The sequence below is a fragment of the Garra rufa genome, unplaced genomic scaffold (genome assembly GCF_049309525.1).
Source record: "Garra rufa unplaced genomic scaffold, GarRuf1.0 hap1_unplaced_004, whole genome shotgun sequence".
NCBI lineage: Eukaryota > Metazoa > Chordata > Actinopteri > Cypriniformes > Cyprinidae > Garra > Garra rufa.
In genome coordinates, this window is record NW_027394279.1 from 26,100 (window position 1) to 44,856 (window position 18,757).

At 35.6% G+C, this 18,757-nt stretch overlaps 1 protein-coding gene across 1 annotated transcript in view; it reads left to right on the forward strand.

The window, feature by feature from the left end:
- ap4e1 (adaptor related protein complex 4 subunit epsilon 1) overlaps window positions 1-17,896 on the forward strand; it is a 32,309-nt gene extending 14,413 nt beyond the window's left edge. The window contains exons 8-21 of the mRNA XM_073832597.1: window positions 110-183; window positions 3,546-3,668; window positions 3,749-3,858; window positions 4,167-4,306; window positions 4,395-4,507; window positions 4,591-4,709; window positions 7,252-7,548; window positions 8,645-8,756; window positions 9,327-9,465; window positions 10,946-11,186; window positions 12,424-12,954; window positions 13,025-13,215; window positions 14,435-14,595; window positions 14,731-17,896. Of these exons, the coding sequence (XP_073688698.1) occupies window positions 110-183; window positions 3,546-3,668; window positions 3,749-3,858; window positions 4,167-4,306; window positions 4,395-4,507; window positions 4,591-4,709; window positions 7,252-7,548; window positions 8,645-8,756; window positions 9,327-9,465; window positions 10,946-11,186; window positions 12,424-12,954; window positions 13,025-13,215; window positions 14,435-14,595; window positions 14,731-14,891 (2,512 nt within the window). The 3' untranslated portion in view covers window positions 14,892-17,896. The remainder of the gene's footprint in view (window positions 1-109; window positions 184-3,545; window positions 3,669-3,748; window positions 3,859-4,166; window positions 4,307-4,394; window positions 4,508-4,590; window positions 4,710-7,251; window positions 7,549-8,644; window positions 8,757-9,326; window positions 9,466-10,945; window positions 11,187-12,423; window positions 12,955-13,024; window positions 13,216-14,434; window positions 14,596-14,730) is intronic.
- Window positions 17,897-18,757: the final 861 nt, after the last annotated feature.

Consider the following 18,757-nt stretch of genomic DNA (forward strand, 5'->3'; position numbering starts at 1 on the left):
CAAATACGAGATGCGTGCCAATCCGTATACAGACATTATGTGCTAAAACTGGGATTCAAAAAGTGCATGCTTCATCTGAAATGTAAAATGTATGTATTCATTTTTTTAGCAACAGTGAGCTGATGTATGAAGTTTTGGATGAGTCTCTCCGCCGAGCGGAAATGAACCACAACATCACTTACGGTAAAATAGTTTTTTTCTAACGGACCAAGAGGCAATTTGTCATTTAAATTAATTCCCTTATCATATAATATGCCTTTCAGACATTTTTAAAATATATATATTTCTATGCAGCTTTTGTTTATTTTCAGATTTAATAAAGGAGTAGTTCACTTTCAGAATAAGAATTTACAGATTCACCCCCTTGTCATCCAAGATGTTCATGTCTTCATGTCGTAAAGAAATTATGTTTTTTCTGGAAAACATTTCAGGATTTCTCTCCATATAATGGACTTCTATGGTGCCCCCGAGTTTGAACTTCCAAAATGCAGCTTCAAATGGCTCTAAACGATCACAGTCGAGGAAAGAAAGGTCTTATCTAGCGAAACGATCTGTTATTTTCAAAAAAAAATTTTTTTTACAATTTGTATACTTTTTAACCTCAAGTTCTCATCTTGTCTAGCTCTGTGTGTGCTCTGTTTAGAGGTTAAAAAGTATATAAATTGTAAATGTTTTTAGAAAATAACCGATCGTTTCGCTAGATAAGACCCTTCTTCCTCGGCTGGGATCATTTAGAGCCCTTTGAAGCTGCTTTTAACCTATATTTTGGAAGTTCAAACTTGGGGGGCACATTATATGGAGAGAAATCCTGAAATGTTTTCCTCAAAAGACATAATTTCTTTACGACTGAGGAAAGAAAGACATGAACAAGAGATGACAAGGAGGTGAGTACATTATCTGTAAATTTTTGTTCTGAAAATGAACTACTCCTTGAAGTTTTAGTAATTTAAACTTCAGGTATTTCAGCTAGTTGTCCAATTTTTATGTTGTTATGTTTCAGCTTTATTTCATTTAATGAAATTAATCTTTTTTACGTTTATTTGTTGTATTATTATTTGTTTAATTTCTGCTTTTTTAAGTTTTAGTAATTTAGTGCTTCAACTAAGCTTATTTTATTTCAGGTAGTTGGCAAGAAAAACACTTCTAATATTTGTTTTAATTTTTAAAGTTAGATTAAAGTTTTTTCATCTAATACTTATATTTTATTTTAGCCTGCGTTAATTGACATCTGGGCCGATCGGAATCTCAACTGAGCTCGCGCCTGTCAAGAGAGGGAGGTGGGGGTGGGCTTGCGTGCCATGTAGGCCATTATTGGACAATTCTTATAAATGACATTTTTCCTGGACCAATCTCAGCGCTTGCTTCAGTATCTTGAAACACACTGCCATCTGTGTTCGCGCCTGTCAAGAGACACCTGACCTAATGTGGAAACTCTGATGGAAATTGCACGGAGCGTTCTTTAGAACTTCTGCATAAACATAAGCAGCTCGTAAACTTCCGCTAAAGCTCATTTTATATGTGCTATATATTAGGTGAACACGCTTGAGACTCATCTACTGCCTCGTTCTTATCAGAAACTGAGAAAAATGATAATTGCAACATTATAAACAATGTTAGCGGCGTGAACATTCAGTTTATTATTATTTAACAACATATCATTTAAATGCGGAGCCTGGTAATCCCGTACTCTCCGTATCTGCAGAGTTGTACATTTAAATGCTGACAGCTAAACACTGTCCTAACGTGTTTAGGCTAACGTTAGCTAGCAAGCCATACTTCTCTTCAAGGACATCTTAATCGTATTCTTGATAATCACTAACTTGCCTTCAAAGTCATGAACACATTTTTAAAATCTTATCACAATATTTTAAAGCCTTTATTATTTTCCAACTCTACAGTTGTGAAATAAAATGTACTTCAAGGACTCATTTTTCATTCATAAAAAACTGCATCGGACAAAATGACTTCGCAGAAAACGTCTTTTTTTTTTTAAATAATATGGAATTACCCATATAACCAATAGATGGCAGCAGAGGATTATTTATTATGCAGCTGCCTTTTAAACTCCCTATATTTTTCAAGACAGCTTTCTTTTTTATTTATTATACAATATCTAGTATAATAAATTGTAGTACTTTTTATATATATATATATATATATATATATATATATATATATATATATATATATATATAAAATATAGCAAGTGCAGAAAGACATTAAGCTCACACACAAACAGCCTATAAGGGTGAATTATTTAAATACTTATATATAGTTCACTACAAACTACGTTAAATATTGATGGTATAAAAATTAATTAATGCACTCAATGTGAATCGATAATTCCTATATATTGAAATATTTCATATAATTTAATAACTACATCTTTTAAGTTTTATCTTGAACTGTAAAATATATTAAATAGTTTGTGAATGTTTTTCAGTTTCCCTCCATGGTGTGTGCGTGTGTGTTTGTGAAACCCTTGTCCAGGCTAAGAAGGAAAAAAATAATGTTTTTCAGTATAATATAATTTGTGTTTTGGTTCTTTTGTTGTTTTTAGTTGTTCTTACTTGAGTTCAAGTCAGACCCCCCCCCCCCCTCCAGAGACTGTCACCTTTTTTTCTCTGATGAGTTTGCAGGTCTGAGTTCTAACCTGAATAAGGTATTTCACATAAAAGATGTTTAATGTAGTCTACAAGAGGAAATAATAGTTGGATTTATAAAAATGATCTTGTTCAAAAATGTACATACGCTTGATTCTTAATACTGTGTTGTTACCTGAATGATCCACAGCTGTGTTTTTTGTTTAGTGATAGTTGTTCATGAGTCCCTTGTTTGTCCTGAACAGTTAAACTGCCTGCTGTTCTTCAGAAAAATCCTTCAGGTCCCACAAATTCTTTAGTTTTTTTTTTGTGTGTATTTAACCCTTTTCCAACAATGACTGTATGATTTTGAGATCCATCTTTTCACACTGAGGACAACTGAGGGACTCATATGCAAGTATTACAGAAAGTTCAAACACTCACTGATGCTTCAGAAGGAAAAACAATGCATAAATATCCGGGGGATGAAAACTTTTGAACAGAATGAAGATGTGTACTTTTTTCCTATTTTGCCTAAATATCATATGTTTTCATTTAGTACTGCCCTTACTGGACTACATGTAAACATCTTATGTTTGAAATATCTTATTTACTTCAGTACTAAATAGAAAATAACATGCATCTTATATGATCCCTCTTATTTTGCTAAAATAATTAACATTTTTCCGATTCTGCAAGGTGTATGTAAACTTTTGACCTCAACTGTTTATGAATTTCAGCTTAATTTCAATTAACGAAAACCAGTCTTTATTAGTTTTAGTATAGTTTTATAGTAAGTGTTTAATAACCACTGTGCAGAACCTTTTTTGCTTTTTTGTTTGTTTGTCTTATTTCTGCTTTCTAGACCAAGAATAACTTAAAATCATACATCATCTTTTCTAATGGTGTGAACAATAATTTGTCAGCAAAATATATACAACTAACACTTAAAATCTGTTTCAGCAATCCTGTATGAGTGTGTGAAGGCCGTCTACACCATACACCCCAAAGCTGAGCTGCTGGAAAAAGCCGCGAGATGCATTGGGAATTTTGTTCTGTCTCCAAAAATCAACCTCAAATACCTTGGTAAAATCCTTGCTTTTGATTTGCACAGGTTAGTAAACCTGCACTAACTTTAAATCCTCACATATTGGTGCATTTTTCAGGTTTGAAAGCCTTGACGTACGTCGTCCAGCACGATGCTAAACTGGCCCTGCAGCATCAGATGACCATTATTGAGTGTTTAGACCACTCAGATTTCACTATTAAGAGAGAGGTAATAAACAGACCACACCAGGTTTTTATTTCATAATTTAACCTTTTTGTTTAGAATTATGACTTTCTTAGGCCATAAATGTGACATTTTATCTCATAAATGGCTTTTTATATCATAATTATAAATTTTGTGTCATAATTTTGATATTTTTAGTTTATATCTATTACTTTATATCCTAACGGCAACAGAAGTACAGAGAAAATCAAATTTAAAAAGTTTGATGCACACAGATAGTCTATTAATTTACTTAATATCAGATTTCTATTGATCTCCAGTATGTTCATCACTTCCTCTCTGTTCTCTCTCAGACTCTTGAGTTGCTGTTCAGGATCACAAATGCTCAGAACGTGACTGTGATAGTTGAGAAGATGCTGGACTTCCTGCGCAGCTGCAATGATGAGCACACTATCATCCATCTGGTTGGGAAAGTCGCAGAGCTCGCTGAAAAATATCCTTTTAATTAACCAGAGTTTATGAACAATGTACTACAAATATTTGTTGAATGCCAGCTGTTATGTTCCTATAAAAACCCTTACGTTTGCTCCAGATAACTCGTGGTTCATTCAGACGATGAATGAGGTTTTTTCCATCGGTGGAGATTTGCTCCAGCAGGACGTTCCGAACAACTTCCTCCGACTGCTGGCGGAGGGTAACCATAAGTGTAAACAATCTAAGAGCTGTGAACTGTAGTTGAAGGTGTGTTGTCTTATATTTCTGATGTTTTTGTCTTAGGCTCTGAGTCTAAAGAGGAAGATGATCAGTTACGGCTTTATGCTGTTGACTCGTATCTGACTGTGCTGAAGGAAGACGCTTCTCATCTGCCTCAGCGCTTTTTACAGGTCATGAGCTGGGTGTGTACAACATATGCTCACACACGCACACAATGTTTTTTAAAACATTTTACTTTAAGGCTAATTGAAATTCTAGTGACCGGGTTCAAAATAAATTTTCAAAACACCTGTTAAAAGTGGATAAATTGAGAAAAAATATTACAAAAAATAACATTTGTTAGGTAAAAAAATGTATTTAATCAATCAAATAAATTTTATTTATTTATTTTTTATTGTTTAATTTTCGATTGAAGTAAAAGACTTGCAGGTTACAAAGATGTTTTCTTCGGTAGATGAAGAAAACAATTTGCACTAATAGGTTGCTGTTTTATTTACCTGCAAATGCCAGTTTGTTTTTATTATTAATCAATTAAGACACTTTTATTTTTTTTATTAAGTCAAGTCACCTTTATTTATATAGCGCTTTTTACAAATACAGATAGTTTCAGTGTTTTCAGAGTAATATTTAAAGGTCCCATATTGTCAAAATTGAAATTTCCTGGCTTTTTTTCATGATAACTGAGGTCTAGGGGCTATGAAACTACCATATGAGTTTCAAAACAGTCAATCCACAGTAAACTGCACACAGCCTGCTTAAAGTAGCTGTTCATTTTCACGAGCCGCTGTGACTTCCGTACAGATGTGACGTCCGATCTACTCAGTCACCGCCTTCAGTCACCACCCCTAGCACCAATCACGTCCCACCCTCCTTTTGTCAAACCCAGACAACATCGTGTCCATAACATTGCTAAGCAACAACAACACGGAAACTAATCTAGAAAACCCTGTTCAGTCTATAGATGTCGAAACTACATCATTGCACAGGCTTCAGAACAACGTGAATATAAGAGACCAGAGGCACATCAACTTCAGCCTCTTTCACAGCGATTCCGGTAAATACACGGATAATGTTTCCCATGATTTGTTCCGGAGTTGTTTGATTTGGTTCATTCACAGTTGTTTTCCGGAATCTGTGCGTGCTTTACACACAACCCATAAAGACATGTGACCTTTGGATGTGAGATGTAATGCAACGCGTACGTTTCACGAAACTGAAACTAACCTGAACAAACTGTGCTTCAGTGCTGATAGTGAGGAGCTGGCTCTGCCTGATCGCCGCTTCATTCCACTTTGCACGTATTTTTTTGTCGTGAAGAGTCGCAGGGTAACGTGCATCATCACTACAACACTGCCTTTATGGTTCTGGCTTTTGTTCACACAGCGCTCGTTCCCGTAATTTTCCAGAATCAGCGCGCATTGTGAAAGGGGCTTTACTAAAGCAACAGTTATGTAGCTTACTGCATTCGGTGTTTGAAAAAGAAAAAACATTAATGATCATTCTGAAATATCCTGTTGAGTAGCAGCAGGCTAGGCTCTCTCTATTGCTCTGGGTTCGGCTACAAAGATACATGACCGTAGTTACCTGTGATTGGCCTGGCTGCGCGTCACTCAGAAGACAACAGGCCAATCAGAAGAGAGGCTCTTGAATATTAATTAGATGGGCCAAAATCGACCTGTTTTTGACAGAGCTCCTAAAAAAGGAGCTGTAAAAATATATTGAGATGGATTTTGGCACTTATACCGCAAATATATATTCTTAAGGACATCAACAACTAAAATAAACCTCCAGAAATGTGTACAATATGGGACCTTTAAGGAAAATAACTGAGGAAATTAATGCTGCAAAAATTCATAAAATTTCAAACAACTTCAGAAGAAAAATAATCATTATTTAGCTCAATTCAAGTTTGTTTTCATTTGTATTTTCTGAATATTGATTATCTTTTAAAACCCAACAGAGCATTATACAGTGCCTTGCGAAATTATTCATACCCCCTCATTTTTTTCAAATTTCTTTTCATGTATGTTGCTGCCTTATGTTAAACTACTTTAAATTACTTTTTTTCCCACATCAGTCTACACTCCCTACTATATAATAGCAAAGCAAAAAATAGGTTTTTAACATTTGTGCAAATTTATTAAAAAAAAAAAACTGAAAAGATCCCGTTGCATAAGTATTCATACCCTTTTCTGGGACGCTTGAAATTTAGCTCAGGAGCATTCATATTGCTTCTAGATGTTACTACACTTCGAGTGGAGTTAAACTGTGGCAAATTCATTTGAATGAGACACACACCTCTCAGAAAAGGTCTAACAGCTGAAAATGCATATCAGAGCAAAAACCAAGTCCTGAGGTCAAGATAACTGCCTGTAGAGCTCAGTGACAGACTTGCGTTAAGGCAATGATCTAGGGAAGAGTTCAGAAAAAAATCTGCTGCATTGAAGGCTCACAGAAGCATGTAGCCTACATTATCCATAATGGAAGACGATTGGAACAACTAGGACTCTAGAAAATGTCTGCCAGCCCCCATCCAAGCTGACAGAGCTTGAGAGTTGAAAAGGTGAGGCAAAGAATGGCAGATAATTGCCAAATGCAGATGTGCAAAGCTTGTCACATCATACCCGAAAAGACTTGAGGCTGTAAAGGTGCTTCAACTATGTACTGAGTTAAGGGTAAACTCAAAAGTGATATTTGTTTACCGGTGTGTGTGTGTTTGCTCAGGTGCTTGGAGAATACGCTCTCCTCCAAGAGTCTGTGGACCAGTGCGAGGTCATCCGGCTCCTGGCGAAGCTGCTGGATCAGAGAAATGTGAGCTTGGAGACACGGGTCTGGATTCTTTCTGCGCTGACCAAAATCTCTGAGGGCCAGACAGACTTGATTCTAGACTTGGTTGAGAGTCTGTCATCCTCTCAGGACACGGTGCTCCGTCAGCAGGCCCAGGAGCTGCGTCACCTCAGTCAGGACTCCCAGCTTCATGACGGGGTCCTGCCACTTGGAGTCCCCTGGGAGGGGATGGAGGTAACAGGGCTGATTGTTTGTTCCAATTATGACAAGTTATAATAGTTTATAAAAATGACACTGTTTTACATGCACTTGATACTTGATACTGTGTTGTTACCTGAATGATCAACAGCTGTTTTTTTTATTTAATGAAAGTTGTTCATGAGTCCCTTGTTTGTCCAGAACAGGTAAACTGCCCGCTGTTCTTCAGAAAAGTCCTTAAGGGACTAGTACAAATTATTTGGTTTTTCAGTAAATTTGTGTATTTGAACCCTTTCCAACAATGACTGTATGATTTTGAGATGCATCTTTTCACACTGAGGACAGCTGAGGGACTCATATGCAACTATTACAAATATCATTTTTTTTTATTTGGTAGCTACAGAAGATTCTTACATGTTTTCCAGAAGACAAAATAAGTTAAATTTAACCCTGATCTTCAAATTCCAAAAGTTTTCACCCCCTTAATACATCTTGTTTGCTTCTGAAGCATCAGTGAGCATTTGAACCTTCTGTAATAGTTGCATATGAGTCTCTCAGTTGTCCTCAGTGTGAAAAGATGGATCCCAGAATCATACAGTCATTGTTGGAAATGGTTCAAATAGACAAAAATGCTGAAAAACCAAAGAATTTGTGTTACTTGAAAATTTTTCTGAAGATCAGCAGGCAGTTTAACTGTTCAGGACAAACAAGGGACTCATGAACAACTATCACTAAACAAAAAACACAGCTGTGGATCATTCAGGTTACAACAGTATTAAGAATCAACTATTCTTTTCTCTTGTGGACTATGTAAACGTCTTTTATGTAAAATACCTTATTCAGGTCAGTACTAAATAAAAAATAACAAGGTGTATGTACATTTCTGACCTCAACAGTAACTTTAAGGATGTTTTCACACTAAACAACCAGATTTACAGCACTTTTAAGTGAACAAAACAGTAAACCGAGCCCATCTAGATATTTAGTGGTCGACATTCGAGTGTTTTTTGTTTGCAAGGCATGTTCTGAGCATTCAAATAAATAATACTTCTTCCAATCCGCTGTGTAAAAACACCCCAAAATACCCAAAGTTTCCAACTTGTTGCTCCTAGTATGTATATTTTCTTCACAGATTGATTCTTCCCTGTCATTTCTGGATGGGTTTGTGTCTGAGGCATTGGCTGCAGGAGCTGCACCATATAAACCCCCTCATCAGAGACAGGAAGAGCTATGTGAGGACAGAGGTATAGCCATTATTAACCCTCATCATGTACTGTATATGTATTCTGCCGTTAATAAAGGGATAGTTCACCCAAAAATGAAAAATCAGTCATTAATTTCTCATCCTTATGTCGTTCCGAACCAGTAAGACCTTCTTTCAGTATGCAAATTGAGATATTTTTGATTAAACGACAGCAACACAACTGACACATTCAAGGCCCAGAAAGGTAGTAAGGACTTCGTTAAAATATCTTTACTGCACACTTTTTATGTGCAAACAAAACAAAAAGAACAATTTTATTCAACAATTTCTTGACACAGAACTGACACGGAAGAGAAATTGTGTTTATGCAGAGTCAGAAAGCTCTCTAGTTTTTCATCAAAAATATCTTAATTTATGTTCCGAAGATGAACGAAGGTCTTATGGGTTTGGAACAACATGAGGGAGAGTAATTAATGACAGAATTTTCTTTTTTGGGTGAACTATCCCTTTAAATGGATAGTTCACAATAAATGAACATTTAGCCATCATTTACTCACCCTCATTTCATTTTAAATTTGCTTGACTGATCATTTTTGGATTTTATTTTCAGCATTGAATCTGGAGCCATATAATTTTTCTCTGCCTGTAAGTTTATCATCATGTAGCATCACTGACAGACATTCTCCCACACCACTGTCGGTCAGTTCAGGACTCTCGGGAAACAGCACTGAACTCTCTCAAAAGGCAGGGTGAGTATCTGTATAGCATGTTGTCTTTGGTTGCACACAACTGCTGAAAAGTTTAGAGTCAGTAAGTTTGTTTGAAATAAATTAATACTTTTAAACATTTTGTTATAAAAGCTTTCTGTTTAAAAAAAAGCTGTTCCTTTGAACCTTCTGTTCATTAAAGAATCCTGAAAAAGTATCATGTTTTCCAGAAAATATGAATTAGCACAACTGTTTTCAACATTGATGATAATAAGAAATGTTTCTTGAGCGGCAAATCAACTACCTGCACAGTTTTGGCACAGTGACCTAGTGGTCAGGAGATATGAAAAATGGCTGTTTTTGCTTATAACTTCTGAATGTTTTGGCCAAAAATCACAAACATGCCGAGTCAAACATACCCAAATTTCCCATATCAGCCATATTGGAATTTTGTTGTAAAAGTCTATATTTTATGAATGCATTGGTGTATTCATACTCAGTATGTGTCTTCGGCACCATGTCCTGATAGTACTCAGAAAGTTTTGTGGCAGTGCCTATTGTAATGAAACTGGTCTCAATATTTTCCTTGCTTCATGCTGAGAACAAAGATACCAATTTTACAATAGTCAGCTGAACTTCCTGTCCATCATTTTGCTTTGTTGAAAATCTACTTTTTCGAACTCCTCCTAGAACGTTGGTCTGATTTTCACCAAATTTTACTCTTCAGACCATGCTGACAAAAAAATTATGGATTTTGTGTTGATATACTAAACAGTTATCGTTTAACACATCAACGGATTTGCTGGAATCATGCCAAATTGTGTCTCAGGCTGTATCTCTGTTAAACTTTGACATTGACACCAAACTTTGTGTGTCATTGTCACTTCACACAGAACACACTACATCGATTTGATAAAAGCGCCACCTATTGGTCAAGATTAAAAAACATTCATCAAACATTAATAATGACATTTCCAAAAAACAATAACTTTTGAGTTTATTAACCTATTGTAATGAAACTTGTCTCAATATATTCTTTGGGTCATGCCAAAACATAGATAACAAATTTGCCATAGTCAGCCGAACTTTGTGTCCGCCTTTTTGATTCATTTTGAAAACCTACTTTTTCGTACTCCTCCTAGAGTGTTGGTCTGATTTTCACCAAATTTGACTCAGATCATCTTAAACTTTGACATATTAACACCAAACTTTGTGTGTATAATTGTCACCTCACACAGATCACATCACATTGATTTGATAACAGTGCCACCTATTGGTTAAAAGTGTTAAGCCATTAAATCATATTACTAGTGATTATATTTATTATTTTTAGCCATTTCGACTAAAAGTATCCTAAAATGGCTTAAATAATTCATTGCTGCAGTTGGTCTGATGTTTGCCAGGTGGCTTGCTTCTGTAGTGCTTGGCCCCTTAATTGCTGCTTGCAGCTATATTTCACAATATTCCTGTATTTTGAACAAATAAATGCAGCCTTGTATATTAACTTTGTGTATCATTTCAGCTCCAGCACTCTGATTCTTGAGGGTGTAAAGAGAGTTTGGGGGAAAGATGGGTATCTTCCACAAAAAGAAACAACAGCACCTCCGGTGGACGAACCCAGTGCTGCAGTTCAGCCCTCCATCCAGCAGGAGGCAGCACAGAGATTAGAGCCACAGCCAGAGCCCCCGTCGCAACACCAGGACAAACAGCAGCTGGCTTCCTCTTTGTTTGTTGGTTTAGGAGCCGGGAGCTCCATGTCTCTGGTGAGAAAATTATGGATTTGTGATTTGATTTTGAAATTGTGATTTGAGTTATAGTATGTTTACCTTACCATACGTGACCCCAGACCTCAAAACCAATCGTAAGTAGCATGGGTATGTTTGTAGCAATAGCCAACAATACATTGTATGGGTCAAAATGATCAATTTTTCTTTCATGACAAAAATCATTAAAGGGGTCATCGGATGCCCATTTTCCACAAGTCCATATGATTCTTTAGGGTCTTAATGAAAAGTCTCTAATATACTTTGGTTAAAAATTCTCAATAGTAGTGTAAAAAACACCCTTTTGCCTTGTCAAAATCAGCTCTGCAAAATATCAGCTCATTTTATCGCATGGCCCCTTTAAATGCAAATGAGCTCTGCTCGCCCCGCCCCTCTATGCTGAGGGATTACGAGCTGTAATGTTTACTTTAGCTGCATTTAGCCGCGTTAATCGGCGAAACTTGCCAACAAGCACATTATTAAGAAAGGCCATTTGCAAAGATGCATAAAAAGCCCTTATACTCACTTCTGCTGTGGGTGAAGCTGCATCACAAATGATTCACACGAACATAGATGCATATGTAGATCGGGATTGGCGATTTCCTTTTAAAAGCGAAAGTAACGTTGTCCTCTGCCTCTTAAGCGGCTAGGATGTCGGGAGTAAATGACGACTGCTGTGTTCATTATTACATCCAACAACAGAACACCTCAATCGCTCAAATAGAGTCTTCCTCTGCACCTGAGTCACACAATGGCGATCGTATTTGGACTGTTTCAGCTCGGTGAGGGCGGGTCTAAGGTAAGACGCTCATGTCAATCGCTTGTGTTTCGTCACAACGACAAGAAGCTGAAAATGACCCGATTTTAAAAAGGGGATATTACTTTTAAAGATTAAAAAAATACCACTGGGTGGATTTTTATCATTGTAGGGTGGTTGTGTACACAAACTGCCAACACACATTAATGTTCAAACAACATGTGAAAAGTTAGTTTTGCATCCGATGACCCCTGTAAGTAAAGATCATGTTCCATGAAGATATTTTGTAGATTTTCTACTGTAAATATATGTTAAAACGTAATTTTTAATTAGTAATATGCATTGCTAAGAACTTAATTTGGACAATTTTTTTCAATATTTAGATTTTTTTGCACCCTTAGATTCCAGATTTTCAAATAGTTGTATCTCGGCCAACTATTGTCCTAAATGATAAATGCCAACTGTTCTGTTTCCTTTCAGCTGGGAAAGTCTGACGCCCCGCCCTCTCGCTTCAGAAAAAAGCCCCGCCCACATGACTCCTCTTCATCATCATCAGGCACCAGCGAGAGGTCTTCTGACTCCTCCTCACGTAGCACGACCGACAGCTTCCTGTACGGCAGTTTGCTGGAGGAGGAGCCAGCCACGTCCATATCCACTTTAGGACACACCCCCAAATCCACCACAGCCAATGGCCTGGCTGAAAACAAAGACACTAAAGAAGACAGACGCGCAAACACGTCTCAGATACTAGGCGGCGATATGGTTATAGTGCGGCCCAACACGATCCAGGACAAACATCCTCATCCTTCAGATCTAACCACGCTGTTACCTGCTGACCTCAAGGACCTACCTCGCTCTGATGTCATCAGCCTGACCTCTGACCCCAGCCTGTCTTTGTCCTCCTGCCGCGTGTTCAGAGATGAAGCTTTGCTGCTTGTGATCTTCATATCCAACTGCACGGAAAGTGCAATTAAAGATGTTGCAGTTCAGCTGGCCTGTGAGGAGCTGGAGGTGTGTAATGGGTCAGAAAATGTGTTTATAATATTATAGAGTATTATAAAATGTGACCTCTTTGTCTTAGACGGCGAGTTTGAGAGGGAACGTCACGGACTGTCTGGAGGGCAAGAGTATGTCTGTGTGTCATTATGCTCTGCTGATGGATGATCCTCAAACCAACGTGTCCTTTACCGGGACTGTATCTTATCAAACACATCCTGGCCACACAAACACACTCCCTTTTTCGGGGACGCTGTCCACAGGAGACTTCATCAGGTAATGTGTGTCTAAAAAAGCATCAAACTACTGTTTATGTTTTATTAAATAATTAAGAAATGATTACTAAATAAATAAAGCAATAATAATTTTTTTGAAACGGCATTTACTGAAATAATCTTTTTGTGATCTGCTAAATGATCATACTTAAAAAAAATAGTTATTTATTTTCAATAGATAAATAATAACACAATTATAAAATACATAAGAATAATAAATACATTGGGTAATGAAAATAAATAAATGGATACCAGTATTATTTTAGTATTATTGAGATACTGTTTAATTTTTATTTTAATATTTTAAATATTAGGTTTTTAAAAAAAATATATATGTTTTTATAATCATAATTTTCATAATCATGTGGTGTTTTTTGTCATTTAAATTATTTCTTTTAATGTCTATATAATTATTAATTTAAGTTAAATTAAACTAAAATGAAACCAGCTGAAATAAAATAGATTTACGTTTTAAAAATTAGATTTTATTTAATATATTTAATTTGATTTCAGTTATCTTTCATTTTATTTCAAGTGAAGTTTTTTCCACCATTTTATTGCAGTTTTAGTCTTTAGTTAACTCATTTCTTGTAATTCAGATTAGTTTTATTTAATGTCTTAATTTCAGTTTTAGTTATTATATTATGTCAAGTTAAAATAAATGAAAATCAGAATTTTTCCCTCAGCTACTAGCTGAAATAAATTTATGTTTTAAACTTTTGATTTTAGTTAAAACATTTAATTTTATTTTAGTTATCTTCTATTTTATTTCAAGTAAAGTTTTTTTTTTTTGTAATTTTAATCTTAGTTAACTATAACTTAATTGTCCATAGAATTATTAATTTCAGCTTTAGTTATTTTATGATGTCAAGTTAAAGTAAATAAAAAAGAATATTTGGCTACTAGCTGAAATAAAATAAATGTACATTTTAAAATTTAAATTTTATTTAAAATACTTAATTTTCAGTTATCTTTTACGTACTTTTTTTTTTTTATAGATTTAGTCTTAGTTAACTATATATTTTTGTCATTTCAATTAGTTTTAGCTACAAATAATCATCTGAGGGTGAGGTTAAAGACATGCACATTGCAACAGATTTCAGGCTGCAGTTTCGATTTTTTTTCCACTGAACAAATCACTTTGTGCATTTCACTTTGTTTGGATCTTTTTGACTGTATGAGACTTAACTAATAAACTCAATTCTCTCTGTCGCACACAGGCCTTTAGTTGTAACCACAGAAGAATATGGGAAACTCTGGCTGTCTCTGTCTCATGACGTCAAACAAAATCTGAAACTGCTCACAGATGCCAGCGACCCGCTCAGAACCACCCTGAATGCTCTCAAAGATGCCTTACAGTTACATATAGTAGACATCATTGGTAAAAAAAAAAAGCCTCCAATTCACTTACTTTAATGTCATTTTACCACCTTTGACATTCCATTTCAAACATCCACTATTTAGATTCCACCACTATTTAGAGAAGCAGCCCATCAATCATGTGTTGTTGTTTCAGGTTCGGAGGGAATCGTAGCATGTCGACTGCTCAGTGGCGCCCCCTGTCTGATGCACTGCAGAGTAAACGGTGCTGCTCTGGCCATGTGGCTGCGCTCTCCTCATCCTGCTCTCCCAGACTGCATCCTGTACCACTGCCAGAGAGCGCTCGCGCAACACTGAAGACCCACAAACCCCCCGCTGAAACCTCCAGGGAAGCTCCTTGACAAAACGATTTCATGCAATGACTGTTTGAAAGCAGTATCTGAGTATTGCTTGTCTTATGCTCTGACTAATAATTTTAATGATATATATTTTTTTGCACACAGCTGAGCTGCATTGTGTCACACTTGCATACAGTAAAAAGTATTTATTGATTTTAAACATATGTGGTTTGGTCTGTTCTGGTAGGTATGTTCAAATATGACATGATTTTTTTTTTCAAAATGGCATTTTATTTGCTGTATTAATTGATACAATTTATTAGAGCGAAAAACAACTATTAAAATCTAATATTTTGTTAGGTCACACTTTATATAAGGTGGCCTTAACTACATGTACTTACATCAAAAAATAAGTACAATGTACTTAATGTGGTCATTTTGCATTGCAAAACACTTTTGCTTCAATTAAGTTGGGATATGGGTAAGGTTAGGGACAGGTTTGGTGGTATGGGTAGGTTTAAGGGTGAGTTAGGGTGTAAGGGATGGGTCAACAGTGGTAATTACAAAAATTAATTACAAATGTAATTACATATAGGTTTTTAAAAAAATATAAGTACAATGTAAAAACATGTATATACACAATAAGTATATTGTACCAAATTATTAATTTAAATGTAAGAACATAGTAGTTAAGACCACCTAATGTAAAGTGGGACCTTTTGTTATTTTAATAATAATAGAAATATTGCAAGTGTTTATTAAATAGTTCTGTTATTTAATATTTTCTTATTTTTTAATAGAAAATTCTGTTATGCAATACAATCATCCTCAAACAGTAGAACCCAATTTACTTTTTAAAAATTAGTTTTCGTATTGTAAATGATTACCTGCACATTATTTCAAACAAAAATGTTTGTCTTCAAAATCTTTAAAAAAAACTTTTTATGCAACATGCTATTTTGATAAACAACACCACACAAAATTTTCAGCACCTACCTCCATTCGCCTCTTTTTTTGAAAGTTCTTTTGTCATTAAATGTACAATAATTTTGCGTGTCAAATAGGTCATACGATTGATTTTACCTGAGCAGATTAAGTAAATAAGCTAGACAACCGTGTGCTTTCAAGGATGTGCATTTAATACATAGATGGAGTAAGAACATCGAGAATCATTTGATTCACATTGGGACGTAATGCGAATCATTTGATTTAGACTTCAGAGTGTGTTCATTTCGTGAATTGAATGATTTGTGATCCGAGTCCTGATCTGAAATGTTGGTTCATGAATCATTATTCAGTTTAGGACTTCAGAGCATGGATCGCGAATCATTTGATTTAGATCGGAACTTCGGAGTGGGTTCGCAAATCTTTATTTAAAATCTTAACTTTGGAGCGAATTCACAAATCATTTCATTCCAATCAGGACTTTGGAGTACGTACTAAAAATCATTTGCTTTAGATCGGAACTTAGTGAATCATTTGATTCAGACCAGGACTTCTGAGCGCATGTCATGAATCATTTGATTCAGATTGGGACTTTGGAACAAGTATCACAAATCTTTGGATTTAGACTTTGGATTGAATTGAATTGAATTGAATTAAATGATTGACAATCTGAGTCCTGATTTCAAATGGTTCACGGAACATTACTCAGATTGGAAGCATGCAAATCTTTTGATTCAGATCGGGACTTTGGAGCGCGTATCGCAAATAATTTGATTTAGATCAGGACTTCGGTGCGGATTCGCAAATTATTTAATTTAGATCAGGATTTTGGAGCATTTATCGAAAATATTTTGATTTAGATCAGAACTTCACAAATCTTTTGATTCAGATTGGGACTTTTGAGTATGTATCTTTGAAGCAAGTATCGCAAATCTTTATTTAGATCAGGTGTGGATTCGCAAATCATTTATTTCACATCAGGACTTCGGAGCATGTATTATGAATCATTTGATTTAGATCAGAACTTTGGTGTGGATTCGCAAAAACATTTTTTTCAGATGATTTAGATCAGAATTTTGCAAATCATTTAATTCAAAATGGGACTTCGGAGTGTGTATTGCAAATTATTAGATTTAGACTTCGTAGCTGGTTTGTGAATCATTTCACGGATTGAATGATTCACGAACGAGTCCTGATCTAAAATGATGATTTAATTTAAACAATATAAATTATTAAATAATTTGTGATTTAAATCGGAGCTTGAGAGTGTGTTTGCAAACCTTTTGATTCAGATCTGAACTCCGGAGCATGGATTGTGAATAATTTTAGTTCAGATCTGGACTTCAGAGCCTGTATTGTGCATCATTTAATTCAGATCGGAACTTCAGAGTGGGTCCGCAAATCTTTTGATTCAGATTGGAACTTTGGAGCGTGGAACGTTTGATTCAGATCAGGACTTGGTGTGGGTTTGGGAATAATTGAATTCAGATAAGGACCTTGGAGCACGTATCGCAAACCATTTGATTAATATCGGAACTTTGGAGCGAGTTCGTAAATCTTTTGTTTCAGATCTGAACTTCGGAGCACAGATGTTGAATCATTTAATTCAGATTGGGACTATGGAGCATGTATTGCGAATCATTTGATTTACATCAGAACTTTGTGAATCATTTGATTCAGATTGGAACTCCAGAGCGGGTTTGCAAATCTTTTGATTCAGATCTTAATTTCGGAGCGCAGATTGTGAATCATTTGATTCAGATTGGGACTTCGGTACAGATTTACAAATCGTTTAATTCAGATCAGGACTTTGGAGCATGTATTTTGTGAATTATTTGCTTTAGATCAGAACTTAGTAAATCATTCGATTCAGACCGGGACTTCTGAGTCCGTATCACGAATCATTTGATTCAGATCGGGACTTTGGAGCAAGTATGACAAATCTTTTGATTTAGACTTCGGAGCGAGTTCACAAATTGATTCATGATCCGAGTCCTTATCTGAAATGGTTCACAAATCATTATTCAGATTGGAACTTTAGCATTTGGTTTAGATCTGAGCAAGTTTGCAAATCTTTTGATTCAGTTCTGATCTTTGAAGCACTGATGGTGAATCATTTAATTCAGATTGGGACTATGGAGCATGTATCGCAAATAATTTGATTTACATGAGAACTTTACGAATCATTTGATTCAGACTGGAACTTCGGAGCAGGTTTGAAAATCTTTTGATTTAGATCTTCGGAGCGCGGATTGTGAATAATTTGATTCAGATTAGGACTTTGGTGCAGATTTACAAATCATTTTTAATTCAGATCAGGACTTTGGAGCATGTATTTTGCAAATTATTTGCTTTAGATCAGAACTTTGTGAATCATTTGATTCAGACCGGGACTTTGGAGCAAGTATCACAAATCTTTTGATTTAGACTTTGGAGCGAGTTCGCAATTTGAATGATTCATGATCCGAGTCCTTATCTGAAATGGTTAACAAATCATTATTCAGATTGAAACTAGCATTTGGTTTAGATCTGAGCAAGTTTGCGAATCTTTTGATTCAGATCTGAATTTCGGAGCATTGATGGTGACTTTGGAGCGCGTATTGCAAATCACTTGATTTTGATACATTTTTTGTTACGGATTTGTGAATTATTTCATTTAGATCAGGATTTCAGAGCACGTATCACATATTCAGATCTGGACATTTGAGCACGTATTGCAAATAATTAGATTCCGATTGATACTTCGGAGCAGGTTCACAAAAAAAATAGCGAATTAAATCTTTTGCGATCCAAGTCCTGATCTGAAATGATGGTTCACGAATCATTTGATTTAGATCGGAATTTCGCAGCAGGTTTGCAAATATTTTGATTCAGATCTGAACTTCGAAGCATGAATTGTGAATCAGGATCAGGACTTTGGAGCAGGTATTGCGAATCATA